Genomic DNA, 27,749 nt, shown 5'->3' on the forward strand with positions numbered 1-27,749 from the left:
CAGGTTTGGTTTCTCTGTTCTCAATTGAGAATAGTATCTTTAGCAGATGAAAAGTACTGGGTCATTAATGGTCCTGTTCTGAAATGAGGTGTTAGGAAAGCTTATCAATTTGCATGTGTAAATCTCGACATCCCTGGCTTAACTCTCCCACACAAGGACTCTTGGGAAACACTGAAGAGCAAGTGTATAGGGGATGTGTTCTGTGTGTCAGGCATTAATCCCACGTGGTTTGAACTGACCTGCACTGTCTCTCACTTTGAGTAACTCTTCCCATATGAACTGTGGCAGCCCCAATTGTGTCACTGATTTATGTAGAGCATCTATCTAGAGCAACTTTCTAGGCCCCAGTGATTTTTATATTTTTTTTTTAAAAAAAAAGTGCAATAAATGCAGTAACTTTAATACCTTTTGAGGAAGGAAAAACAAAGGTTCTCAGTGCCCCAATTGCTCTTCCATTTATACAACTCTCCAATGAGCCTATACAGCTGTGACACTGAACTCTCAAGAGGGCAAGACTGCCTTTTTCTTTTCCCTTTCAGATGAAGACATGGGTTTTGGTTGTTTTGAAAAATATTTCAGTAATGAAAGTTGGGGTGTTCCTGGTTTTTTTTCCCCCCTTACAAATCTAACAGTCTCAAAAGACAAGAAGCCTGCAATTCCATAATGGATCTCTCTGCATCTGTGTGTCTTTTATAGGCAAATGCTTATTAACGAGTACTGCTCACTTCTTGCCAGGCATATGAAGTGTAATGCCAAGCTGTATTTTGTGTTATAGAAGTAGAAGCATTTGGTCCATCCCAGATGTCAGAGAAGATCCTTCTCAGGCTGCTAAAACATCCCAACGTCATCCAGGAGCTGAAATACGATGAGAAGAACAAGAAAGCCCCAGAACACTACCTCTACCAGCGAAACAAGCCCGTCGACTACTTTGTTCTCATTTTACAGGTCAGATATGTGATTATGTAGATATGTGCAAAATCCTTCATCTCCTGACATATCCCTCTCTATACCCCTTCCAGTTGTTTGTCTTCTTTCAAACATGGGAATGGAGCTATGGCTCCTGGGCACTGTTCCTGTCTCCTTTATGACCTTGCCAACCTTGAAGAGCTCACTCAGCTGCTTTCAGCCTCAGTTAAACCAGTTGTGAAGGGTAGACAGCACTTCCCCCTTCCAGTCATCTGTTAAAAGTTACTTAAGCTTTACATATCACTAGGATAGACAATGCAAAGGAGTCCCTGTGTACAACTGGCATTGCTTGGAAAATAGGCGTGCAAAAAATGGCATGTCATAGGAGTTTGGCCAGGATGCTTTCTCTAATACATTTTTTCCTTTTGCAAAAGGAGGTGTGGGGAGTTTGACAGTTTAGAGAAATGACATTTTTCTGTGCAATTTTGAAATCTGTACCTTTGGTGTTGTGAGAAGTGCAGGTTTTGGTGGGATCACTGCACCATCTACTCAACTGCTGCCACCTCCTGCCCCAGTTCCTGCCGTTCCTGGGCACCCTGTCATCCAGGCACTCACCCTACCCCAACATCGCCGCACTTGGGTGGTTTTCAGATTGGAGCCCTAAGTGGTGCGGAAGGACTGTTTTCTGCTTGTTCTGTACAGGATTGCTTCCAGTGCTGTTATCTCCCAGGTTTTGTTACTTGACAGGAACACTTTAATGGCTTTGCACAGAAACTTAGCGTCCCTCTAGCACCATTTGAGCAGAAGCAGTCCTGTAAGAGAGATTTTGCTGAGCAGGTGCATTTTTTTCACGGGTTTGAGGAGCCACTGGTAGCAGTTTAACTGCTCTTTCTTGTGTGCTGAATTGTTGCAATCTGAAGTATTCCAGAGGCAAGATAATGCTCCCGAATGAGGTAATGCTGCAAAGATGTAAATGGAGGACATGGGCAATACAAAAGAACAATCAGTTCTTTCTGAGCTATTCTTCAATCAATAAATATTTAGCAAACACAATGTGCTAGCTCTTTAATGCATTTGGAAAAGTGAGTCTTGCAGTAGGTATGTACTATAAAAATGGTAACAAGGTTGGTTCTGCAAGGATCAAGAGGGGATAAATACTCTGCTTTTGTTACTTAAATGGACTTGGACTTATTCTCTCACATCAAGAGGCCAAGAATACCTTCAGAGTAAACGCATGCCAGAACACAATTAAATGTATATTCTGTGCATTAAGTTTACCAACTTAATCTCGGTTTTAGCTGGAATGTCACCTGTTTGCAACCGCTTTTCTCTTAGCTAATGGGAAGTTCTTCTGTAGCAGTTTGAGATTTGTTTTTGTCATTGTTAGAACATTAAACAGTGGAAAACGAGAAACCACATGTGCATGCATTTAAACAGGGCAGAACACATCTAATAGCATGCATGGGAAATTCTTTATGGCTTTTCAGCCGCTATGACCATGCCAGGCATGCCTGGTCCTCATAGGGCCACCATTGGGAAGCCTGGAGGTGCTGCATGTGCTGATAGAGCAAGGTCTTGGGACTGAAACTCAACTCCTACTGCTAATTACTAGTTTGTATTTAGCTACTAACTCCAGACGGACTGTATGTGAAACCTGGTCTTGTCTGGTGAATAACTGCCAGCAGTAAGTAGGTTGAGAGCTCTGTTTATAACCAGTCTTTATCTTGGTGATGAAATCGTACCTTTTGGAAGGCTTATAATGAACAAATAAGCTACTTGTGGAGTGAAATTGGTTTTAAAAGGGATTATATGAAGTTGTTGCTTGTGATAGCAGGAAAATGGATTTGTGAGCTAGGGACTCTCTTCCTGCGCGATAGATTTTGTGGGTTTTCTCATCTGGGACAGTTAGACAAACTGTCTTGGTATCTGGGCTCATGTAGGTCGAGTTCATCTTCATGTTTTTCTGCCCCAGTATGGTACCGTAAAGTGAAAGGCATGATTATTTATTTTAAATGGTACTTAATGAAATAAACACATAGAAATAAAATCTGCCTTTTGGACTAATTTTGACCTGATTGTGTCCAGCTGATGTTCAGTCTGCTTAGTACACATGGGATGGGCAGTCTGTCTGCCCTTCCCAGCCTAGCCAGAGGGAAAGCATTGCAGGTAATTATGTTGTCTGCCTGAAATCTCAACCTTTGTGTAGTTCAGCCTGAAAGCTGCATGAGATTTCTTCTGTCTGCAGTGGTGTGCTGTAACTCTCAGTGCGGTACCAGTAAGGATGGATGGTCGTGAAAACCAGGCCCCACTAAGAAGCCAGTTATTTTTGGTTACTTGTATACCGGAGTAATGGGGATTTTTACAGCTGTGTTCATTATGGTGGGTTCTGTTCTGGAGTCCTTTGTAGAACGTGATGTTAAACGTTTGGTTCAGCCGACATCAGAAACAAGTGCACTTGTGTGGTAGTGTGTTTTTGTACAGCTTGGGAAGCACTGAGGGTCCTTCTAGGCAAGACCCTACGAAAGAGCAGGATCTTAAGTTAAGGGTGCTGGAATATGTAAAACTGCTAGAAAGCAAGACAAGCAAAGTAGCCTCAAGACTGCTTCTTCAGGAATAAGGGCCTTGTTTCTGTGGGAATCTCATCAGTGAAGGCAGACAGCCTCCTCATGTGTTGTCTCCCATCTCCCTTTCCTATGTTTGTGTTAGAGGGGGCTCTTCGTGTGAACATGAGCTGTGGCCCAAAATGTCTAGGTTAGTCTCAAGGCCGCAGATGACTGCTACATATAAGCTTGTTGGGATGCTGGGGGAGTATTTTTTCACTCTGCATTGAGGTAAAAGCAGCCTGGCAGCACTTGGACCAGGGCAATAGTACCACCCTGAAGCACTGTGGTGATCCCGTTCCTCTGCAGGGACTTACAGTGGCTGCAGGGCACCAAAGACCAGGATAGCTCAGGGCACAAGAGCATTGCCCTCCAGGGCCTGTCCCTGTTCAGGCACCGTTATAAACTGCAGGGACCATGACGCTGCTTAGGAATGTCAGGCAAAACTAGCTTTCAGGGCTCAAGTCTGGTCTTGTGCCTCAAGACCTATGGTCCCTTTTAATTGCAGCTCTCTCTCCTTTTCCTTAACAGGGGAAAGTGGAAGTGGAGGCTGGGAAAGAGGGCATGAAGTTTGAAGCTGGTGCTTTTTCCTACTATGGGGTGATGGCCCTCACAGCATCGCCAGGTATGTCCTCTTACCTTCTGCTTCTGGAATGCACTCCTGCACAAGCCTGCCTGTCCTGAGAGTGTGGGGACGAGGCTGTGCAGAGCATCCCCCTGCAGCGTCCATGGGGCTGATGTAAATGGTACCTTTTCGCCAGCACAACTACCTGCCTGGCACAGCATCCCTGGGAGGGACCCGGGCCGGTGGCGACACTGGCACTGACTCCGAAACTCAACGGCTGGCAGAGGTTTGCCAGCTCCCGGAGGATGGCAAGTGTTGGCCTTATCGAGTGATGTGTTTGGTACTGGAGGACAGCTTTGTAGTTTTGCTGAAGGCGGGGCAACAGGGATTGAATTAAGGGGAATAAATAATTAGTGGCAGAGGGACATCTAGTGGTGCAAAGTACAAACGCCCGGTTAGTTTGGGGATGGTTCACTTTGCCAGTCTTGTTTCTAAAGCTGTCTTGAGGAAAAGGAGGGCAGCGATGTAAGAAAAGCAATCGCTCCTGTCAGCGTGTGTGGCAGCATAACCAAGAAATCGGCATTGGGGGGAGCTGGTGTCTGAGGGCGAGGTGTCAGCCAGTTCCCACCAAAGGTGTCAGCCAATTCCCGGCATGCAAGCGGTAGCACAAGCCACCACATCGCAGGCACAGGTTGGGGGATTGTCTTATAATCCACCAAGAGTAGGCTTCAGTGCTGTATTTCAGAATTTGGTGATGTATTTTGGTGCCAGAGGTGTCACCACTAAGATCTTGATGTCGACTGAGAATCCACAGACCCGCTGGGGAGAGAGCTGGGGTGCTGGTGCTGGCGTTGGCCGTCTGCTGACCCAAAGCTGCTTGCTCAGCTTCAGGGGAGAGACGTTTATCACACTGAAATCGGGTCCTCCTGTCGCAGCAGGGTTTGTGTTCCACTTGAGAGGCAGCTCTTTTTAATTGTACACTCATGAAGCACTCCCTTTACCTATGTGTACCTATGTGTATATATATACAGCATTAGAATGAAAATGACTTTGTAAGTTACGAGTATAACTTTATTAAACTGTACAGACAACAGCAGTTCTCTTGGTGAGGTGAGCTCACTTTTACAGGCAGGACTAATTCTTCTTTAATTATGTGCACTTTAATTTGATCAGTCTAGCTTATACCTTTTGAGGCTTGACACATTTGAAAGTGTGCAGAGCACTGGGTGGATTTTATCTGAGCAATAGCAGCAGTGTTCACGAGGAATCGTGACACGTGTGTACAGCTGCATCATACCCTCAGCTTCACAGCTCAGTTTTTGCAGTATGGGCCAGGCACGGAGCTGAGTTAGGCATGGTCGCTTCTCCTACCAGACCTACGCTTGGAAATCACTTGGGGCATCTCTGTTTTGCCAGCATTGTTCAGTCTGAATGTTTTCATGTGGTGGGTTTTTTTGTGTTGCTAACACTTCCCACAACCATGCCAGTTGCCCCAAGTCCGGTGAGGTCAAATGATCTCCTCTTCACGTGCCCTGAAATCCATCTTGGATTTTGTCATGCCAAACTTAAGCATATGCACTACTTTAAATTAATCTTGGCCAACCTTGTGTTTGTTTACCTTCAACTGGTTGGCTTTTACCAGTAGCAAACCCCTCATTTTGCTGGCTTTCCCTCCAGGTTTTAGAGCATTTGTTTTATGATGTCTTGCAGCATCCAGAGATTTCTGTTAGGATGAGCTCATAAAAACAAACTCCTGTTCCTCTGTGTAGACAGGAAAGCTTAGTGAAAGTATAAGTCATTGAAAAATAAGAGAAAACTCCTGCGCTTCTGTGTGTCCTAATTAGACTTAATGTGCCTGCTCCCCACACCTGGAATATGAAGTCAGAAAGGAGACTAAAGCATTAAAAAAACCCCAAAACCCAATCCCCCCAAAAAACCCAACAAAGGGGTGAAACTTTTTCCTTTGACTAGAGCTGGGGAGGGATTTGCAGTAATGATGAGCAGTACCGTACTCATCCTGACAGAGATGAGGTTGGAGAATCACAACGTTGCTTGACGTTTTACTGAAAACTTGAAGTGTCTTTGTGTCTTTTGGTTTTATTTCTATTTTTGTCTGACTCCCATAAGGAACAGCACCTGTGAAAGCTTTCTGGCTTGTTTTAACTCTTTGCTTTCCAGGCTAGAGTGGGCACCACTGCTCCTTTTGAACTGTTTTAAAACTGAGTGTACCTTGATGGACTGTTCTGTGCTGGATAACCATTCAAATTAGCAAGTGAAAATTGTTCATTTCACTGTAATTCCTTAGGCTTGTTTTTGGGTTTATTCCTAAAATTGTTTAATTGTCTTTTTTGGTTTTGCTTTTGTTTTAACCCTTTACTTTTTCACAGTTGATTTGCACTTTTGGTTTTAGTTCTTCGGTGTGAACTGGTTCCTTCCCCTGTCAAGTGTGGATAGCTGACGCCTTTCTGGTCGTGATCTCATCCTTTTTCTCTCCCTCTTCTAGTTCCCTTGTCCCTGTCTCGTACCTTTGTTGTCAGCAGAACAGAGTTGTTAGCAGCAGGTTCTCCAGGTAAATCCGCATGCTTCTATTTTCACCATTCTTGTGACTGCCCTGATGCCATAAAAAATCAGCTGCAGTCTGTATTTATCTGACCCCTTTGCTCGTTAGGGAGAAGTCCAGCACAGAGTTATGCCTCGCAGGTAGGTATCCTGAACTTTCGTTTATGATAACTGCTAGCAACATGACAGTCCTCAAAATGGGAAGAACTAAAACCCGTTGAAGAAAATGTATTTAGTAATGTGTGCTTGTTCTTGTTTCTCATATGTATGCTGGTCGAAAATTAGGAGGAGAGATTTTTCTAAAAGAAGGTATTCTCCCCCAAGCTGAGGCTTAAAAAATTCTGAAGAAAATGCATTTGGCAGAAGCCAATGTCTGTTGCTGAACTGCCATAAAAGGAAAGCTTCTTTAATGAAAAATTCTTATATTCTTATACGGGTAAATCCTATGATTTGTAGACAGTCTGGCCATTTCAGTTCCTCAAAAGCTTTGAGCTTTCTGTCAGTGAGGTCAGTGACGTGGACCAGCACAGTGGTTTGCTAAGTGGATGGATTTGTAATGGAATTTGCAAGAAGGTTGTGGGACCTCCTGTGGGGTTTTCTGGTTCCCATTTTGCTTAAGACCTTTCCTTGCTGAATAATCAAGTTGATTGACACAGAAATCCCTTTGGAGAACAGAGACCAAGGAAGGAACAAATTGGGCCAAAAAGAGCTCTGAGACGTAGTTGAGTGGTTGGAAATTGGGAAGAGTCAAGAACTGAGCTTTGCAGACGCTGCAGGCACAGAGTAGTTGAGAAAAATGGAAACCCATCAAGAAAGTCTGTAGGAAGAGCAGAGTCCTAAAATAGTTTGGGCCACAGTGAACATATTTCTTCCTTTTGAAGTTTTCTTTTGAAGATGAAATGTCTTTCCCTAGACCTAAAAGCAAACAAGATAATGATATGCATATTTAAGTGAAATGTCTCCTAAACATTAATACATATCATGCATTTCATAAAGTTTCACCATCTGCTTTCCTCTATTTTCCCCCTCTTTTTTTTTTCACTTTTGAAAATGTATTTCACCATCAGTCCTTAAATTAGTCTCATGCACATTCCAAACAAACTACAGGTTGTTGCCCTGCAGGGGATTTTTTTCCTGCCCTGTTAAAGTGTCCTGCTGCTAAACTTCAAAGAAGGGCAAGAAATTTAATCTTTCTTTAATTAAAGTACCTGATGGCTTTCTTTTAAGCTCGGCAGCTTTGATTATCTTTTTTAGCTTGGTTCTTTTGTTCTGCCAGGTCTTCTTTTTTGTTTCTTTTCCTTGCTACAAATAAGTGTACACTTTGCACATGCAAGTTGTTTCCAATATAAATGCCAAGCATATTTTCATAGCTTTTTCCTCAACTTAAAAAAAATCAATAATGGAAAATAACAATGGGAAGAATCTCCTTTGAAACGAACTGATGTGGTAAGCCTGGTCCGTATGACAATGGGGTACCAGTTTCGATGAAACTCGGACCTTCTGCTGGGTCCTTCTGAAAAGGATCCTGTTGTTTAACCCCAAATTCATAATACAGTTGTACTGATGTTTGTGTTGTGGTTTGTGGTCTTTATCCCCTCTATAGGAAGGTGAGGAGTATGGGAAAACCTGGGTAGAAAAGATCTGTCCAGATCTGGGCTGGTTGCTAGGGGCTGACAGGGCACTGTTCTGCAAACATGGACCTGCCTGGTATTCTTCTGTCATCTACCCTTTCTGTATCCTTCCTTCTTCATTAACTCCTTTTCTCCCTCCCTGACTTGTATGTGGTCCAGAAGTGATGTACTTTCTCTCACATTTTTCGTAATCGCACTTTTTTTGTTCTGTCCTTTTGTTTCACCTGTCCCCTTTTTTTCTTTTTTTCTTTTTTCTTTTTTCTTTTTTTTTTTTAATATATGCTTTGTCATGTTGCTTTCTGTCCTTCTTTGTTTTGTATTGGTAACGTACTATAACACCCCTGGTAAATAGAAAGGGCAGATACAAGTCACACGAGTGTAAAGCTGTTCCAGATGGAAACCATCATCCCGAGCGGCAGTGATGCAGTTCTTGTCACACACAGCCATATTTTGTGTATACAGGTGGGAAAGACAGGACAAATTCACTCAGCCTTTACAGTTCCTTGTTCTCCAGTGGGAATTACGGCGTCAAGTCCTGTGTGCAGATAGAGGTTTGGCTCCTGGCAGCAGTTATTGCAGCCTGCGGTGGCTGTCAGGATGGCAAGTTGGTATGGAGGAAAACCTTGCAGGGCTCTGAGTGCTTCCCCCTAAGCCTGTACTTGGTGTTGCCATAGGGACCTGCACTAATTCCATATTGCAGAAATGGCAGAAAAATTATCAAGTTGTCAGAACCTGTGTTTTTCTGTTCCCTTTTCTAAAATTGAGGGGAAAACAACATCAGAGGGATTTTAAGTGGGAAATAAAAAACGGGGCAATTCTGCTATGCATCTAGAAGCATCTAAAGTGTTAGGTTTAGGAAAGGCTGAATGCAGAGATGTAGAATGGGCTGTGTCATTTGAGCAAGGAGAGATTATATTTGTAGTGATTAAGTGGCAGAGGTAGGCTTGAATTTTAGGGAGCTTTTTTTTTTTTTAGAAATAAGTTTATATGTAGAAAAGTCTTCAAAAAATGATTTGAAAAGCCTGCAAGGATAGCATTGCTGATTTGCTCGAAGAGGCTTTGTATCTTAAGATTATATGAAAATGATTTTTCAGCTGAGAATGAGGTTCATGTGGTGAGTAGTATAGTTTACATCAAGTTTCACTTTGGTCTGGCTGAATGAAATTTGGCTGAACTAAGATCGAAAACTTCACCAGTCCCAAAGACAAGTTCTTTGATCAGTATATACTGTGTGTGTGCCCAGGGAGAAGCCCATCTGCAGGAGGGCTTGGGATCTCTTAAGATGCATTTCTGCCCTCCTGTCTTATGGGTCACTGTGTGGATGGAAGCTAGGGATGCAAAATGTCTGTGGCTTCCTGAAAGCACGTTTACTTGAGATAAACTGTGCCCAATCACACTCGCCGGGAACAGCTGTGAAGTTTTCAAGTGAAACCCTGCAGTGCTTAAAGGCCAGCGATGGAAAATGATGTCTCTAGTTTACTCCTTTCCTGAACACAGATTTTTCTCTCTAGCATGGACTGTTTCCCTGTTTTGCTGGCTGACATGTACCACATGGAGCTTGCTCTCCTTCATTGAGTTTTTGCCCCTTCAAGCACTGGGAGGTACTAGAGGAAACATTGAAGTAAACATCACTTGGACTGCACTCTGGTCCTCTGAGGGCTTTCTTACAATTTTGAAAATGTCTGCTCTAACTCTGGGAACAAGGCATATATAGGTATGAGGTGGAATGAAAGGGGTTAAGAGTTAGCTGGGGCTGACTGTGGGTGAAAGGTCTGGTATGGAGTTACAATTATAAATCATTAAGAAAAAAAAAAAAATCTATTAAGCATGGTCTGACTATCAAGAGCTCCTGTAAGGCAGCCTTGGGAAGTTACCTTTCTCTGGTGGTTACCGCTCATCACTGAAGCACTGTGACCAACTGTGCACAGGGCGTGTCCACTGCAGCATAAACAAAATCAGGTTTGTTTAGGGCAGACTCAGTGATGTCAGCTAACAGCTCTGGACTCAAAATCTACTCTTTCAGGGTAACTTGGTTGTTTAGCTGCATGTGTAGTTATGAGTGAATTAAGTATTTGCAGTTCTTCTGTGCTACATCACAATTTATGTCCCTTGGAAACTGGTGACTTTAAATGTTTTTACTTGGTTTAAGAAGTCTCTCGCTCTTGCCCATTTCTCAGCTGAAAACAAGTCTCCACCTCGGCCCTGCGGCTTGAATCACTCAGACTCTTTAAACCGAAGTGATCGCATCGATGCAGTGACACCAACGTTAGGGAGCAGCAACAACCAGCTGAACGCATCTTTCCTCCAAGTGTATGTTCCGGACTACTCAGTGAAAGCACTCACAGACATTCAGTTTGTCAAGGTAGGAAAAAAGCTGGAAAAACCCCACTGGAAAGCTGGGCTTGGCTGGTAGTATGGAAAGTCTGGGGAAGGGAGGTCCCTCTAGATTGCTCTGTGAGGAAATAGGATTATGAAAGCAGCTGTTTAAAAATCACTTTAAATTACTTTTCCCCAATATCTGCTGTCCATTGATTTGTCTTCACTGTTCCTCTCATTTAGGCTCGTAAGTAGATCGGTCACATAAGTTTCTGGATTTCAGGTCCCTCAAGGAAAGTTTATAGAAAATAACCTCTCTCTGCTTTTAGTCATGAAAGACATATCCTTGTGAAGCCTTTGGAGCCATCCGAAATGGAGACCCTTCCTTATCAGACAGTGTCCTTTTCTAAAGGATGAGACATTTTCTGTTCGTTGCAGTTTTTATTCACTTTTAATTTTGGTTTCAGTTTGGGGTTCTTGATCTTACTTTCCGACTTGTCATCCTTCTTCTGCTTGGAGAAGTCTTGGACATTTCTCTTTATCTTAACTTCACATGTTAGGCTCATGTCTCATACTACCAGTGAGTTGCTGCATGAATACAGCTCTGTCCCTCAGCATGGTGCATCCCACGCTGAAATGTGTGCGAGTCCTGTGGGATAGGAAATCTAGCTGAGCTGAGGAACAGCTAATGCTGGCAGCAATTCCAGCCCAGCTGGGAGTCCAGGGAAGCTGACATCCCATGGCCAGAAGTTGACCTTAATGCTTTTCTTAAATTGAGTGCACGTTCACAGTTTCTTTGTATGCAACTCAAATGATTTGTGAACTCAACTTCTGTCAAAGTTAATTCAATATTAAGAAGGTGGAATAGAGTAGAAATACTAGAATGCTAAATGGATTATTCAGTAGCCAGATTATAAAAGGAGAGTACAGTCTTGCATTCAGAACTTGACAGATGCAAGTGTACTGGTTGATGGTTCAAGCCTTCAAGGTTTACATCAGTAAATATTATCACTGGGCAGGTGATTCTCACTACAGATTTCAATAGTTAATCTGCTGTACAGAGCAGCTGCTCGTCTTATGCTGGTTTATGTGGAGTCCTTCCAACTCTCACTGTGTTCATACTGAGGCTAATGAATGCTAAACTGTCTGGCATCTCTGCAATCAGTCTTGCACACCTCTTTTTGCATAACTCTGCTTTATACATGGGACAGAGTACTCAGTGTGCCAGTACACAATGGACAGAGTACACTGTGCCACATGGGCATTTATTAATACCTTGTAAACCAGGGTAGTGACCTGCTCATGCACATTTGGATTTTGCTTTTGGAGTTGTGACCTGATCCATCTGACTCGCTCCATTTCCAGTCCTTCTCTTGTGCTGCTGCTGAAACTTAGTTTTCTAAAAGTCTTGTTTCACATCTTCCACTTTCCTGCCTGCTGACATAACCCACTGCTGTTGTAGCACACGGGGCTGCCAGTGCATGTGCATCCTGCTGCCTGTCCTGGCTGAGAAGGCTGACCCAGGGGAGTTTACGGGGCTGGTTCCTTGTGGCTCTGGGAGGAATTCTCCTCTCTACCACCATATGCAGATGTGTGGGGCTATAGGCTTCCCTGCCTCTGGGACATTGTGGGCAGTAACACTCTGTGCTCTAGGCCAGCTCCTGTCGTGGCTGTTCGGCTGAGTGCAGCCAGCTGTTGCAGAAACCAGTGGAGGACTTCATGGGTTGCTAATTTGGACTCATCTCTATGGAGATCCCAGTCTTTTCTAAAATCAAATGTCCTTAGGTATCAGAATAAGGCTGTAGCTTCTGCTGTGTTTGCTGGCCTAGACAAGAGCAGTAATGCTTGTACCCTCCAGCTCTACAGGGACTCTTAGAGCCTCACCAGGAGCTCACTGAAGTTGGGAGAAAAACTTCACTGAACTCTGGTTCTTGCCTTAAAAATGTGCATGATTAGAAGGAAATGGAGATCTGATTTAAAAATCTCTGCATTGGAATAAATCCCTGCCTTTGAACAGCATGGTGATTGCACAGCTCTGTGCTTCCACTCTGTCTGGAAACGTCACCATGCTGTGGTGTTGAGTTGGGATGCTCTAGGCTTGCAAAGTGCAGGGATGTTTTATAGAAACAGGTACACGGGTTGAAGTGTGATCGTCTGGAAAGGGAGGGCACTTTGTTGTCTTAGTGTGTCCCATGGGAGACACCAAAGGGTGATTGGCTGTTTTTGTTTCTTCCTCTGTTCTTGGAGCAGATCTCAAGACAGCAGTACCAAAATGCCCTGATGGCATCCCGGATGGACAAAACACCTCAGTCCTTGGACAGTGAAAACACTAAAATCGAACTGACTCTTACGGAGCTGCATGATGGTTTGCCAGATGAGACAGCAAACCTGCTGAACGAACAGAACTGTGTGACTCACAACAAGCCCAACCACAGTATGCACAGTGAAGGAGCCATCTAGGAGCTGACTTCCCACAACCCACCCATCCCATCTCCTCAGCAGGACCAGCCCTCGCTCCTTCCTGCCTCCTCCCCGAGTGTGAACACCGTTAGTATGTGCTTGCAACACTGTGCTGCATCCAGTGTTCTGAGACCAAAGACTTTTGCGTCCGTTCTGGGAGCAGAAGAGGAAGAAACAGGAAAAAAGGAGCAAAGAGCAAGAGAGACTAAAGCCCCAAGTGTACTTTGGGAATGGTGAGCCACCCTTGAGAATGATGAAAATACTTCTTGCAAAGTAGAATCATGTTTATTTTTTATCTGTATTTTTGATCCTTGTTGGGTTTTTCCTCCTCAAACACATATGGAGAAGTTTAAAAGCTCCTCCAGTTATTTTTTCAAGAGAGATCATGTTTTTAAAAAGTATTTTGCAGAGTTTTAAATTGTTTCTGTCCCTCACGAACCTCAAATGGGCTCTGTTGTGGTTTTGTGAATTGGCTTCAATGTCCTTAGGCCTCTTTTCACCCCTCTCTGGTCCTTTTTGTTGCCCTGTTGAAGAAGTTAGTAACTGGTACTTGTATGTTATTTGTGTCCTAAGAATGAGCAAGCTTCAAGGAACTTCTGGTTTCAGCCACCTGGAGGGCCAAGGGATGAGTATTATTACATTCTTCCACTTAAGTTTCAGGGAAGGAGTGGTTACTTTCGTATTTAATGATCTCTCAAATTTCAGAAGGTTTTTTTGTAAAACAGGAAAAAGCGTTGTTACACTTACAGTTTTGTAACCTCCAAAAACTCTGCGCATGTTGAAGATGATACTGGGGGGAAGGAGTTAATTCACAAAACTGCAGTCTCGTGAAATGAAAGCTGGGCGTAATTTTCCGTGGTGAAGTAACTGGGTGATTTTTCACTGATGTTCCTGACAATTGCATGGTGAAGTAATGTGCTCATCCAAAAATGACAAGCTTTTAAGCACTCGTGTGCTGTAGCGGTCTGCACACCGTTACCTTGGCCAGGGCAGATGTGCAGTCTTTGCTAAATAACAGAGAACATCAGTTCCCATCCCCGTTTCAATTTCTAGTATTAACACAAAAGATGCTGCTACAGTCACGCCCAAAGTAGATCCTCCCAGTGACAGTAAACCTCTGCCAGTGCAAGGATGGGCTCTGCTGAAGAGTCAGGACCATCCTCTCCTCTTCAAGAACTGACAAAACTTTTCAGACGCGAGTGTATTGCACTTCAGGGATTTGGAGAGGTTCATTTCCAGGCTGTACCCAGCCACATTCCTTCCTTTGAGTGGATTTAGTGCATTTCCTTCTCTCTTGCCCCTTTTAACAGCCATTTTAGGAATTGCCATGGTAGCAGAGCAGAGAGCTTCCCACCCAGCTCCCACTAGTGCAGGGCACCCTGCATTAGGCAGCAGAAACCAATTCCTCCACCCCAAAAACCTGAATGCAGTCTGGGTGCAAGCAAGAGGCACCCCGTGGCAGTTGTGCATCACACATTCCCCACTCCCACAGATGGAGTCTAAGTCCTCAGATGAAAAAAAAAGTCATCCACCCTGATCCTCTCCCCTTCCACTGCTGTCTCAAACAAAATGTGAACGTTGCCCTCAATATCTGGAGTGATTAATAAATCGGGCATTGTGGTTTCTCTGTTTCGAGACCCTTCCGTGGCCCCTGGCTATGTAGCATTTCCCTTCCTTTCTTTACACCCGGATAATCTCATCTGACCCTCAGAGAAGCCCCCAGCCCCAAATGCAACTGCCAGAGCTCTCTGTGCCTGCAGGCCTGCCGCCCTGCCTCTCCTGCTCGCGGGCTGGGGAAGGCACTTGCCGCAAGTTCCCGCGGTCCGTCTTTGCAAATGGTGGCTGGAAAGGTGCAATATTTTGCTGCAGGATCTCCCCGCAGGAAATTAAGACTGTGTGGTGTCAGAGCTGATTGGGTCTGCATGTGTCTCTCGTCCTCTCTCTTTCAGCTTCAGAAAGCGGCCCTGATTTTTGCTGCCCTCCCCGATGGGAAAGGTGCACTTCTTCCTTGGAGCCACCCACGAGGATGAAGTCCCCACAAGGGGGCATAGAAATTGCACAGTATCTCACTTGTGCACCCAGTGGGGAGGAAACAGGGCCCCCAAAACCTTACTCTCACATGTAGCTTTTTATTAACTTTTTTTGAGGCCCATCTAAAAGCGTTTCCTTAGTCTACATCCTCACTCTGATGTGCATTAGCCCACCAACGCCGAGAGCACACGACTCAGCCGGCATGGGCTGACCTAAGCCCCGCTTGCTACCGGAGAGCTGCCAATATTGCACCTTTCTCACAGAGCAAAATGTCGAGACGTTACAAAGTTTGTCCTCGGCGAGGGACTCACCTCGCCAGTTTTTATCTAGCGTTGCTGAATGTAAAAGTTTGTCGGACGTGTTTGACACAGTGGTGAACTTGAGATGCAGTATCCGTTTTGTCAAACCTGCCGAAGGAGGGAAGGCTCAAGTCAAGGCAGCTCTCTCTCTGGGACGAGTTTGCTCGCTGGATCTGACTTCTGCTTCTTATAGCAGGTTATGGATTTGTTTCAGTGTCTGTTTCCCTTTTAAAAAAAAAAAAAAAAAGGAAAAAAAAAAAGCACCAGTTTTTCCAACCAAAGCCATGTGATCCCAAAGCAAATACCTCCTGCTTCTGCCCATGCTGCACTGTTCCAAAATTTGCAGGCAATTTTTTGCATGACTGTTTTTCATCATTTGTACAGATCCAATAATGGAAAGTGAAATAATTTCCATAAAAATAGTTGATTATAGATGTGTTTCATATGGAAAATATGTACCTGACCCGGAGGGGTTAGGAGCTGCTACTACTAATTAGCTTGAAGAACAAAGCATGGTCCTCTCTCTGGAGGGGAAAAAAATCCAGTCTCCCTGTTCTCAGGATATTTACAGTTTTACTGTTTAACAAATGCAAGGGGTTCCCAGCCCTCGTGGTGGGAACCATCGCTAGCAGAGGAGCCCGGCGCCCAGCTCAGGATCACTTCTGAATCTCCCGTCGGCATTTGCTGGCGCCGGGGCTTGGCTCTCCCGACTGCAGTGGAGATGCCGTGGCGTCTGAGTCTGTGCCCTTGCAGGGGGTGTCCTGCCAGAGCAGCTCTGATTGCTCTGCCTCGCTGGCTGCTGCCTGCGTTCGGGTGGGCTCAGGTGCCGGATGCCGTGCCGCAGCGCTGTAAGGACACGTGGCAGGGCTGCCAGTCCTCGCCGCGGCGCAGGGCACCAGCTGGTGGCTTTGGGAATCGTTGGACTTGACCTCAGACCTCGGCAAGGCTTTGACTTGTAGAAAGGATACTGCATCTTCCCATGTCAGCTCCTACTGCCGCCTTTGTTCCCCTTGTCCGTCTGCCTCTGGGAGCAGGCAGAGGGGTGGACAATGGCGTGTTGGCCAGGGGAGGCTGGGAGGGCATCTAGCCATGGTTTCTACTGTCAATACAATTTTGCACAAGAGTTCTTTGAAGTGAGGTTTTCAACACTAATATCTTAAATGCACAACTGTGAATTATAACTTTTACACTCCTGTTGGTTGAATTTCCTTTAAATGAAATGAACCTGAATCTGTGTAACTATGATTTTTTTTTTTTTTTTTTTTAATTCTGTGTATTGCCAAATCTTTGTAAAGAGTGAAGGAATGTTCTTGCTTTCCAATGAGAATCTTTCTCCAAACGAGACTGACTCTGGTGACGTGGAGATCATATGAAGCACGCTAGTTCTGAGTGGAGAGAGGCTTAGGGTGGGCTCAGCAAACCAACCTCGGCCTCTCTGTAGACCCCAAGCTCAGACCCTCCAGAGTTTACAAAGCGCTTGTTGTTTTATTCCCAGCTTGTCCACTCCCTGAAATCCCCATGCAGCTGGAGGCTGCTGCCCCGGAGGAGCTCAGGACAGGGTGTCCCGCAGAGGGACGAGGGACGCTGGCCGGGTGTGCGGGCTGGCCGGGGAGCAGGGGCCCCGAGGCTGGCCTGGCAGGACAAGGTGCTTCCCCCATCCAGTTGCACCGGCAGAGCGAGCTCCATGGGGCAGGTCTTTCCACCGCTCTCCACTTCTGCTCCAAATCTGTAGTCGTGTGTAGTTCCCTCTCACGCTCTCTTTGCCCCTGCGCACACTCCTGCTCTGGACTGAGCAGGGATGGGATGATGCTGAGACCTGTGCAGGGCAGCTGGAGCCGGAGCTGGCTGCGCAAGGCTTGCAGTTCTTGGGCCCCGCTGGAAGAGGGCTCAGCCACTCATTCACATTGTGCTTGCTGTTCTGTTCCTCCTCTCTCCTCCTGGACTTACTCTCCTTTTTCTCACCACAGGGTTATTTTTTTTGTTTCTTTCTTCTTTTCTTTAAGTGCCTTTTTGTGCAGGTGGAGCTAGCAAGAGTAGGAGTCTCAGGATATGGCCCTTTGCACTCACCTCAGACCTGGAGAAAGCTCAGGGGGAGCAGGGCTAGTTGCCCATGATGGCCCGTGGACATCACCTGTTGCTGCTTCTCAGCGTTCAGGGCCCAGCTCAGATGAGAATGAGATTTTGGCACTGATGGTGTCAGGCTCTGGCTCAAATCAGCTCAAAGAAAACCAAAGAGGTAGCTTTGTGCGAGGGGCTGCTTGGGCAGCAGTGGTGCTTCCTGTGATCTCTGCAATGCTCAGCCGAGGGGCGTGGGGGTGTGGATGGCAAAGAGCAGCGCTGTCTCCTCACGAGCATCCTGTGTAAGTATCCTACATGATGGAGAACACAGCCGCATTCTCCAGGACCCCTTGGAACATGCATCTTCCTTGTGCTGAAATACACTATCTATAGAAATCATTCCCACGTGAAAGATGTACCATATTTTATATGATATCTAATACACATGTCTGTGGTTTTAAAACTAGTACCTGTGTACCAGTTGTCAAGTTATCCAGTGTCTGGATTACCAGTAGAAAACTGGTGCTGGGGGGTGGGGAAGGATACTGCAGAGAGTTCCTCTCGTGATGCTAACTTGAGGCTTCATCCCAAAGGTGTCCGACCAGCGTTGAGGGGTTCCTGCGTTCGTACTGGGCGCTGCCGTGTGCGAAGCTGGCGTGTGCCGAGAGGCTCAGTGTGGTACGGACCCGGGCTGGCTGCCTGCCCCGCTGCCTGGCTCTACACTGGGGCTCTAAATAGACCCAAAGAAGTACCTGGTCCTTGGATACTGAGGGTTGGTTTGGCCCAACAGTGAAATGGTGAGCTTAACTGACACGATCGAAAGCTGGGTATCTTTTCATAGCATGGAGGAGATAGCAGCCTTCATCCTGACTTGACCAGCAGAGAGAACAAGCTCTATGCTACAGGCTGGGCTGGGAAGCCACCCTCATCCCTGCTCTGTTGTTATACTTGGTCCATCAGTTGCAGGTCTCTTGTTGGTGTGATCTCTGTGGTGATACTGGCCTCACTCCATGCATCAGCAGCACAGGGGATGCGGGGACATCCGGGGCTTCCCACAGAGTCCCCTGGGCAATCCCGCTCGGTGTCTTGCTCTTGTCCTGGAGCCTGGCTTCACACCGGGTTGCGTTCCTCTGTGGTTAGTTTCATGGCTGCATCCTTGAGGCTGTGTCCAGGCAAGAGGATGCTGTTGCTGCAGGTCCAAGGCGGTACAGTTGAGCTTTTCAGTCTGGTTGTGCATATTTGTTCTGTTAGAAGCTGGACAATGAACCTGGGGAGGCCAGAGCATTCCCTCGGAGAAAGTCTGGAATGCCAGGTTATCCCAGCACCCTTCCCTGAGCTGAAGGAATGGGAAGGGGGTGCTGGAAAGCTGCTTTCAGGCCGTGGCACGGTACAGGTGGTGGAGGGAAGTGTTTCACAGATTGGTAGCACTGAACTCAGTCAAAGTGACATCTTGTTGTTCTCAGTATCCTGAGGTCAGGCTCTATAGTGCTTCTGCACCTTGGAAATACGGTACTCAAAGCTGCGGGTCTTCTGTCTCCAGCTGAAAAATATCTTTCTGTACTCTCCTGAGGTTGCTCCTTCAGGCCTTGTTTTTCTCTGAGCAGGGCCCATCACTGGGATTCTGCAGAGGATGGTGTCCTGGCGGCTCTTGCCCCTCCAGCACAGATTCCTGGCTAACAAAGTGCTTGGTGTTCAGTCCTCCCCCTGGCAGGAGAGAATTGGCCGCTCTCAACAGAAGCTGCCTGTCACAGAGCCGGGCTTGAGGTTTGTCAGCTGTCATAGGCCGAACAGGCGTCTGAAACGTGCAAAGGCTGCAGGCGGCTCCGAATGTCCAGAGGTGGGTTTGATGTCTCTGTTGTCTTCTCCTCTTGGAAGCAGTGTGGCAGTTGGTTGACAGCAGGATTTGTTGGGGAGGAAGGGCTTGTCCCAGCATTTAGTGCTTGGTGGAGCAGTCTGTCATCCCATTTCAGCTGTTTGGAGACTGCAGAGCTTTATAAAAGGAGGTGGGTTTTTTTTAAACCTCTGGGCATCGCTGTTGTACCAAATCCTGCCAAATTCAAGTGAGAAACTTGTAGATGTCAGATGAGTAGCCTTGGATCATAGGCCTTTAGTTGGAAGTGCCAATACTGAACGCATGCCTTCTGGATTTGCCCAAAGATCAAGGTGGGAGAGCTGAGGGAACTCCCGGTGAGCTCCTCTGTTCACAGAAGTGACAGACTGGCTGGACCCAGATTAGCTCTAGCATCATCCATGCTTTAAAGTCTCAGGTCCCAGCAGGCTGGGCTGGGCTGGTTTGGCCAGTGGCTTTCTACCCAGGGTACGTGCTCTGTCCTTTTGCATCGTGCTGGCTTGGATTCAGCAGTGTGGCTTTCTGCGGCTGCTGCTCTCTGCCCTTCTCGCTGCGGTTTGTTGAGTGTTCAGGACAGAGAGGAGGAGGTGCAGCAGTCAGGAACGGGCGATGTTGTGGCTGTCCTGTCTTCATTCCTCACACTAAGGGTAGGAGATCCAGCTCAAGGGACTTTCTCTCAGACCGTGTGAAATTTGGAGAGTGGGGACCCACCAGGACCCCAGCACCAGTGCTCCGGTCCCGTTTGATCCGTGTTCTCCCGAGCACAAGGGTGGCTTACGAGCGGTTCATGGTCAGGCCCTGCTGAGGGACCTCAGAGCTCTTGGCGTGTGCTTCCTCCAGCACGTAGAGCTGCAGAGCCAACCTCGATACCTGAATCACGGGGCAGGTGCCCAGATGCCAAACACATTGAATCTGAAAACCCAAATACTTGAGAAGCATTCCTGGAAGCCATGAGCGGCTGGTGCTCGGCAGCCGGAGGTCTCCTACCAAACCTTTCTCCTGTAGTTGGGTCTTTCCTGGCTGCCCCGAGCCTCCTCCTGGCAGCTGCTGGCCCGGCCTCGGTCCCCCCCCGGCTCAGAAGCGTGGCGGCTCTCCCTCCGCAGTGCGTTTTTGTGGCTACCTGAACCCGCTCAGCCACTCCAGCCGGCTCTTCCCTGTGTCGTATTTGCCATCGTACATGGTCTTTGCGAATTGTATCATATTGTACATGACTTCGGGTTTCCAGAGTTGTAGTATTCTGACTACAGTATTTCCATGTGTGTACATAAACCTGAATAAGCACAACTGAAATCCTGAATGAAGTGTATACGTTTCATATACCAATTGTCATATGAATGAATTTTATAATTATTCCAATTTTGTTGTAGATTTCCAGTCTTTCCTATTTATTTTGTACCAGATTTATTTGTATATTTTGTGATTTTGTTTAAAAGCATTTTGTTTATTTCTATTCTTTTTAGATAAATGATGATTTTTTTTTTCTGTTGAACATTCCAGTTTATGCATTTTTCCCTCCTCCATGCTCCCCCCTCATTTCCAAGGGACAGATTTTGGCATGCGGGTGGTGGGGCTGATGTCGGTGATCCTGGACCCAGATCTCTGCTATTGGCACATCAGCAGTCTCTAACCTCCACTTCAGCTGTCAAGAACCACGGAGAGGCCAGATCCTGTTCTCCTTAGAGCCAGGTCTTGCTCTTCACTTTGGTGGGTCTGGGCCTGTAAGTCCTTGAGCCAGGGAGGGCTGTGCCGGTGGTTTTGCTGACCAGGAGCTGGGAAGCTGGTGGCAACGGCAAGCAGCTGACTTCCTCTTTCTGAAGTTCCCTCAAGGGTGAGGGCCTTTATCTTCCACTAATAAAAACCCCTTATTTACAAACTGCTTTCCATATATCATGTTTGTCTTGTCTGTCCATCTGTAGTGCGTGGTGCTGGCAGCTGGTGCATGACTGGGGGTCGCCAGCAAAGGATGAGGCTAATGGTGACAGCGGCTCCCTTGGATGGGAGTCGCTGGTGGAGCAAGTCTGTCCATCCCCCTGTGTTCAGTGCTGCTCCTGCTCCCCTGGTGTCAGGGCTTTGGCAGCAGCGTTGTGCAGAGCCTGCAGTGACAGAGATGTTTTTCTGAGCAGGAGAGTGAGCCCTTGCTTTGTCCCCTGCCCAGCTCCAACTCCACATCGGCAGAGGAATGGCCAACCATTTCCTGTGTGCCAGATACAGCCCTCCCATGTGGCCATTCCCTGCTTTTGCTGCCCCTCAACCCCCATCCTCCTTGCAGCCGTTTCACCCAGCTGCTCTCCCTGCACTGGGCTTTCTTCCTTGCTCAGCTCTTGAGCTGCCAACCCCTGGGTTAGTGAGTTGGGCAACATCTGCTCAAGCTTCGTGGAAGGATTTGCTGCACCCAGTGAAGCCTGTTCTGTGCTGCAGGGTGGCCCCATGCTGCTGGACCTCGCTCCCTGATTATCAGCAGGACCAGGGAGAGTGGCAGGTCCTGCAAGGACTCCTGCTTCCCTTCCCTGGCACCGGGTGGAGGAGGGTGGGATGCTGCCAGCAGGATGGAAGTGGAATTAATGTGAAGGCAGACTTAAGGTCTGGCTCTGACAGTGAGGAGCAGCGGGAAGGAGGAACAGGGCAGGAGAGCCCAGGGCTCCTGGAAGGGAGGGTGCAAGGGAGGCGGGTTGGGTGTTGGCTGCCCAGGTGCAGGCTGCACTGTGGCAGCAGGGTGGGAGCAGCCCTGAAGCGAAGACAGCTGCACCCAGGGCTCTGTGTCCCTGGGGATCCAGCAGCACCCAGGCTGCAGGCGGCAGCAGGGATGGGACCCCAGCACTAAAGGTCAGTGCTCACATACAGTGTGAGTCGCACTCAAGGTCACCTTTTGTACCTACAGGTTGTTAAGGCCTGGTAGACCATCTGCCCCCCCACGCTGCTCCTGCATCGCTCTGAGTGCCCGGCCAGCCCTTGCACCAGCCCTGCTCTCCTGTCGCACACTCTGCAGCCCAGCGGGCCCTTCTGCTGGAGGTGAGCACCCTTGTGCAGGGCCAGGGTGGGCTGGTGGCTCTGCACCTACCAAATTGCCTTGTCAATGCACGCCGCAGGCGGCCAGGGCTTCAGGTGCCAAGGTTGCAATAGCTGCTGCTCAGGGATGGGCACAGGGCTTTGCATCAGGGTTAGGCCTCTGCTGAGAGAAGAGATGGTATAAAGGAAGAGGAGCTGGGAGCATCCATAGTTACTTTGATCTATTCCTAGATATTAGGAAGCATTTCTTTCCAGAATGGGTTGTTGGGCGTTGGAATGGGCTGCCCAAGGAGGTGGTGGAGTCCCCATCCCTGGAGGTGTTTAAGAGTCGGGTCGACATAGCGCTGAGGGATATGGTATAGTTGGGAACTGTTAATGTTGGGTTGATGGTTGGACTGGATGATCTTCAAGGTCTTTTCCAACCTAGACAATTCTGAGATTCAGAAGAACTTGCTGGCAGCACCCAACACAAAATGTCTGCAGGGCTTTGGCTAAGGGCAGTGAGCCTCGGGCTCTTGTCCTTGGTAGAGTTTGCTCAGTGTAACCACTGCGAGCCCCCTCTGTCTCTGTGGAGCAGTGAGAGTGGGCATGTGGTGTTGGAGAAAGCAGAATAAATCAGAAATGGGTTCAGTGAGAGCTCAGGGCAGGGGGTGAGGCCTGTCCCCAGTGCTCACCTTGCTCCCTCTGGGCTTTCGCAGCAAGAGAGATGGCTGCTGGTGGGCAACAGGGTTCCCATCCCTTGGGAGAGAGGGACAGGCTGCGGGGAGAGCAGCAGGTGCCTTGCAGCAGCTGCGGCTCACACTGGCTTTTCCTGTGGGCTCTGCAGAGCCGGTTGGAGACACAGGTACCACCAGAGGTGTGGGCTAGCAAACTGGGCTGTGGCCATGTCTCCTGTGCCAGCTGGGGCATGAGGCTTCCCCCTGGCTCTTGCTTGGTGGTTTCTTACTGCAACACGGTTGTGGAGCCAGCGCAGGATGGGCAGGGTGGCACAATGTAGGGCAGCGAGCAGTCCCTGTGTGTCTGTCAGGCTCTGCCTGCTGCTTTCCCACCATCAAGTGAGGGTCAAATACTTTCCATTGCTCCAGCCTTGAAGACTCTTCTCCCCATCACAGTCAGAAATAGCCCTGGGCTGGGAGTGAGTTATTTGTGGCGACCGGTTAAGAAGGAGGAATGCACAGAGCTCCCCAGACCTCCCTTCCCGCAGCCACACGCCCTTCCCAGCTGCTGAGCTAAAGCTTAAAAAATTCAAGTGGCTATACTTGGAGAAATGTGGTTTAAACATAGCAAAGCCCAGCGTGGCCTTTAGTGGAAGGGCTCGGGAACAGCTCCCGCAAACCCTTCCTGCAGCCGACCTTGCGGTGGGTACATGTTAGCTGCTCTCCAGATCCCAGAAATCAAGGGGTCAGGGACCCGGTGCTGGGTTTGGGGTTTTTAACAATCCCTGAAGTGTCCGTTGTTGATTGTTGGCCACTATCTGCAGCCATTTAGTACTGCTTTCCTGTTTGGCACCTTTGGGCCCTGGGTACTGAATATCCTTCTGCGGTAGCTCTGAGGGCGGGGCCTCAGCTGGTCTGGTTGGGTCGACACGAGGGGTGTGTTCATGGGCAGGGGCTGAGCACAGTGGAGTGCTGTCGCCAGGGCTGTCCCCATCTCAGCGGGGCACAGGGTACACACAGACCTTGACCTGGCCAGCCTGTGCCATTGCTGTGCCAGCACTGCCCTTCCCTGGATACTCCTCTGTTTAACCAGGTTTTCAGCTCCTGCCCAGTGCGGCCGTGCTGTGCTGCCAGGGCCACCCTGGGCACAGGTCATGCGGGGGCAGGGGGGGGGCAGCCCTTGGTAATGCCTGTGGGAACAGCCCTGGAAAGGTGCAATGTTGGAGGTAGTGGCAGGGTGAGGGTGTTGCCCTTACTGTCATGAAAAGCCTCTCCTCATGCTCTGAATCAAGGCCAAAATGTTCCTCTGTCCCTGCCCACCTGCTCGCCGGGAACCAGACACTTAAACCCAGATCCACAGCCACTGCTCAGCAATGCTTCACACAACCCCTTCTCAGGGATGCTTTCCCTCTTCCTCAGCCACCTGTGCTGCTGGGACCCCCCCCCCAGCCCAGTCCCAGCTAGCCCAGTCCCCGCTCTCCCTGCCACCTCCAGCACAGCCCTCATCATCTCAGCGACGCGCCACAAAGCACCAGGCATTTCTTAGAAACATCATCATTTATTGACTTGGAACAACTGCCACTATAGCAGTAGTGGTTCCTGCTCAGATGTTGGTGGTGAGGTTTTTCTTTTTTTATTTTCTTCTAAGGTATTTTAAAATGGAAAAAAAAAAAAAGATTAAATGAGTTTATGGTACTGAAACAACAGTCAAATTCGTTACAAGAGGGCCCTCATTGTAATCCCTTCACAGCGAACGGCACAGGCTGGAGTAAGAGAGGCTGCACCCATGACACGGAGGAGAACCACAGAGCACTGCTGCCCAGCTGCGTGCCGGCCCCGGCCCTTCCCTGGGCTGGCTTTCAGGCACAAGGACCACTTGCCCATCCCCACGGGGCAGCCCCAGTCCCCGCACGGCAGCCTGCAGCCGGCACCCTCCTTGGCCGGGGACGCAGCCTTGCCCGGGGACGCAGCCTTGCCCAGCGCAACCTATGATGAGGCTCCGCTCGCTCTGCGCCAGGCCAAAGACAAGGGCAGCTGCCAGCCAGGCCGGAGCTTCCCGGCTCCCACCGTGGGGCTGCCCTGTGGCACCAGCTGTTTCCTAGTTCAGGGCTGACACGGCGGGCCCCAGGCCCTTTCACTCCAGATGGTGGCTGGGTTTGTCTTTGGGATGCTTCACTGTCTTAAAGCTGAGCAGACAGAAAAGTCAGTAATAGGCAGCAGGAAAACAAACCAACTAACGTAATGCTAAAGCAGTAGCTTCAAGCTTCTGGGTTAATATTTACTGCTGAAACTACAGGAGTTGAGAACACAGTGTGCGGCTCAGCTGTTTGAGAAATGCGTTGGAAATCATGCATCACATGCCGCTGATGAAAGAGAGCTCTGAAACACTGGGAGAGGATAACAAGCGCCTACAAGCCAGAACACGTACAACTGCAGATATGCAAGAGATGGAATCCCACCGCCGTCCGTGACGGCCAGAGGAACAAACCACTTACACAGAGAAACTCACACCAAGCAGAGGGTAAACTGAGTGCTGGAAGCCACACAGCACCCTGGCTAACATGGGGAGGGGGGAGTTTGTAACCCAGAAGCAGAGGGTTAAAGGCAGCAACCCAACAGGCAGGAGGAATTGGATCATTTTGTCTCCTGCAGGGCCCAGCACATCCCTTCCTTCTCCACAGAGAATGTAACAAATGGCAAAAACCGTTCACAGGACACCATACAGATGAAAATCAAATGAAACGCATCATGGGAAAGAGAGAAACATGCAGCATCCCTAAATGTAATGGGAGCAGCATGACAGCACAGGCGGGCAGTCCAATCTGAATGCACCGCCCAGGCAGAATCCATCAGCTTTTTGAACCGTCTGCAAAACTGAAAACAAGGGTCTCCTCCTAATTAGTGTTAATTTGTTAAAAGTTTCCAGACACTTTCAAAATGTGCCTTTGCAAGAATCACACCCCCCCAACCCATCACCCCAAGGGCCCCAACAAAGGAATCCGCTTCCTGATCACTGCTAGAGTCACGGTTTGTCTTCAGAGATGCTTTGCTTTTTCCTTATTATTCCTCTTCCTCTTCCTCCTCTTCTTCCTCCTCTTCCTCTTCCTCATCATCATCTTCATCATGGCAATGTGTGATTTCCTGAGGTGCCTGGGGGAAGAGGTTGGGCGGTTTGATCTCACTGATGGAGCGGGTCAGCTGATGCCGCTTGTAGTCAGAATCTTTAAAATCCACTGAGGTGCGATTGCGCGTGGCCATTGGCGACTCCTTCTCATTGATGTCGACGTGCGTGTGCTCTACTGTGGACTCGTGTGGCATCTACACATGGAAGAGAGAGAGGAGATGGCAAGGGGTGTTCCAGCCCAGGGTGTTCCCTGAGGCAGATGGACAGCAAACCCCAGAACGTGACCCTTTGTCCCACAGTGCATCCAATGCCACCCAACCCTCCGAGGTGCCGTTTCTGGTGCTTGTGGAAGTGTTAACGAACACCAGCACAGGCACCTTTGGGACCCCTGCCCACCTCCCCGGGGCCTGGAACTCACCAGGACGTGGGCGGCTCTGAAGAGGTAGCTGAAGGGGTAGTAGAGGAGGTTGATGAAGGAGGCTGCATAGAGATCAGCGTAGCGCATCACCTGGCTGGCAAACAGGGTCTGCCGAGAGCCGCTGCGGAAGAGGCTCCCCATCATCCCGTAGCACATGTCCATGTCGTGGGTCACTTTCTACAAGCAAAGGACAGGTTAGATCCTGGGCCGGGCAGGCAGCGGCGCGGAGCCACCACAACACTGAAGTGGAGCACACAGAGGGCTGGGGGCTACATGAGATCTGCACGGAGGCTTTCTGTGCTCGTATCCCGCGGCACCAGAGCACAGCCGAGTCCCAGGTAAGAGAGGGGAAGGCAGCAGCGAGCTCAGGGCCAGCACCTGCCCCAGGCTGGCACCCCAGGGCTGGCTGAGCCAGAGGCTACAGCCCCTCCAAGCTTGTGTGTGTCAGTGCCCCGTTCTGCAGCAGAGAGCACTGACAGTGCTGCTGTGTGCATGAGGAAGGAGACCCTCTTCCAGACCAGGCTGCCTTTCAGGAGTGCCAGTGACACCAGTGAGCCGAGAAGCTCCTCCGTTTGCCTCCACAAAGACAGAATGGCTTTGCCAAGCCTGCCATGCCCACCCGAAGGCAGAGCAAAGCATTTCAGGGCTGAGCAGTGGGGTTGGGTTGTCAAGCCCTTTGGGATCCAAAAGGTTGAAAAGGGATTTTTATGATTGGTACCTTAATGCGTCTCTGGATGGAGCTGATGTCAGGGCGTTCATTGCTGCTACTGTCCAGATGCCTAGTTACAGGCGAGAAGGTAAATACATGGTGTGAAAAGCCTTTCAGAACCAGATGCTGTGGGATGGGGGCTCGGGGGAGGGAGGCTGGTCTGGAGGGGAAAGTTGGTTTTGTGGGCAGAGCCCAGGTCTGAGTCAAAGCTCTGGCAGCAGTGACGTTAACCCAACCCCAAGGTTTCGTCAGAGCCGCTCGTTAGCTGTCGCTAGGCTGGGAGAGGCAGCAGGAAAGTTGTTTGAACACTCACTTGTATAGTTCAGCCAAGAAAATGTCCAGACTCTGCAGCTCTTCAAAAAGGGCTGGAAAATCCAGAAAATAAAAGGGAAAAAGGTTAAGTTTAAACCATTGAAATGACAAGGGCTGAAAGCAAACCCACCATCCTGCCCACTCCCCTCGCACGGTGGTGGAGGGACACTGCATCAAGGAGCATGGCATCTCATGGCCACTGCACGGGGCGAGGGTTCAATCGCGCTCTGTGCCACTGGCAGAGCTTTGG

General features: G+C 48.6%; 2 protein-coding genes across 9 annotated transcripts in view; one reads left to right on the top strand and one right to left on the bottom strand.

The window, feature by feature from the left end:
* The window catches only part of CNNM2 (cyclin and CBS domain divalent metal cation transport mediator 2), a 128,033-nt gene extending 106,876 nt beyond the window's left edge, over window positions 1-21,157 (top strand). Inside the window, exons 4-8 of the mRNA XM_074875192.1 lie at window positions 776-945; window positions 4,038-4,131; window positions 6,575-6,640; window positions 10,439-10,623; window positions 12,828-21,157. Coding sequence (XP_074731293.1) covers window positions 776-945; window positions 4,038-4,131; window positions 6,575-6,640; window positions 10,439-10,623; window positions 12,828-13,037 — 725 coding nt within the window. The 3' untranslated portion in view covers window positions 13,038-21,157. The remainder of the gene's footprint in view (window positions 1-775; window positions 946-4,037; window positions 4,132-6,574; window positions 6,641-10,438; window positions 10,624-12,827) is intronic.
* Window positions 21,158-24,474: 3,317 nt separating this feature from the next.
* Window positions 24,475-27,749, bottom strand: part of NT5C2 (5'-nucleotidase, cytosolic II) — a 62,577-nt gene continuing 59,302 nt past the window's right edge. For all 8 annotated transcript variants that reach the window (XM_074875195.1, XM_074875196.1, XM_074875200.1 and 5 more), the window contains 4 exons: window positions 27,501-27,552; window positions 27,197-27,257; window positions 26,479-26,655; window positions 24,475-26,254 (listed from right to left, as the gene is read on the bottom strand). In XM_074875195.1, coding sequence (XP_074731296.1) covers window positions 25,997-26,254; window positions 26,479-26,655; window positions 27,197-27,257; window positions 27,501-27,552 — 548 coding nt within the window. In that variant the 3' untranslated portion in view covers window positions 24,475-25,996. The remainder of the gene's footprint in view (window positions 26,255-26,478; window positions 26,656-27,196; window positions 27,258-27,500; window positions 27,553-27,749) is intronic.

This window comes from Strix uralensis, chromosome 7, assembly GCF_047716275.1.
Source record: "Strix uralensis isolate ZFMK-TIS-50842 chromosome 7, bStrUra1, whole genome shotgun sequence".
In the NCBI taxonomy this organism is placed as follows: Eukaryota; Metazoa; Chordata; class Aves; order Strigiformes; family Strigidae; genus Strix; species Strix uralensis.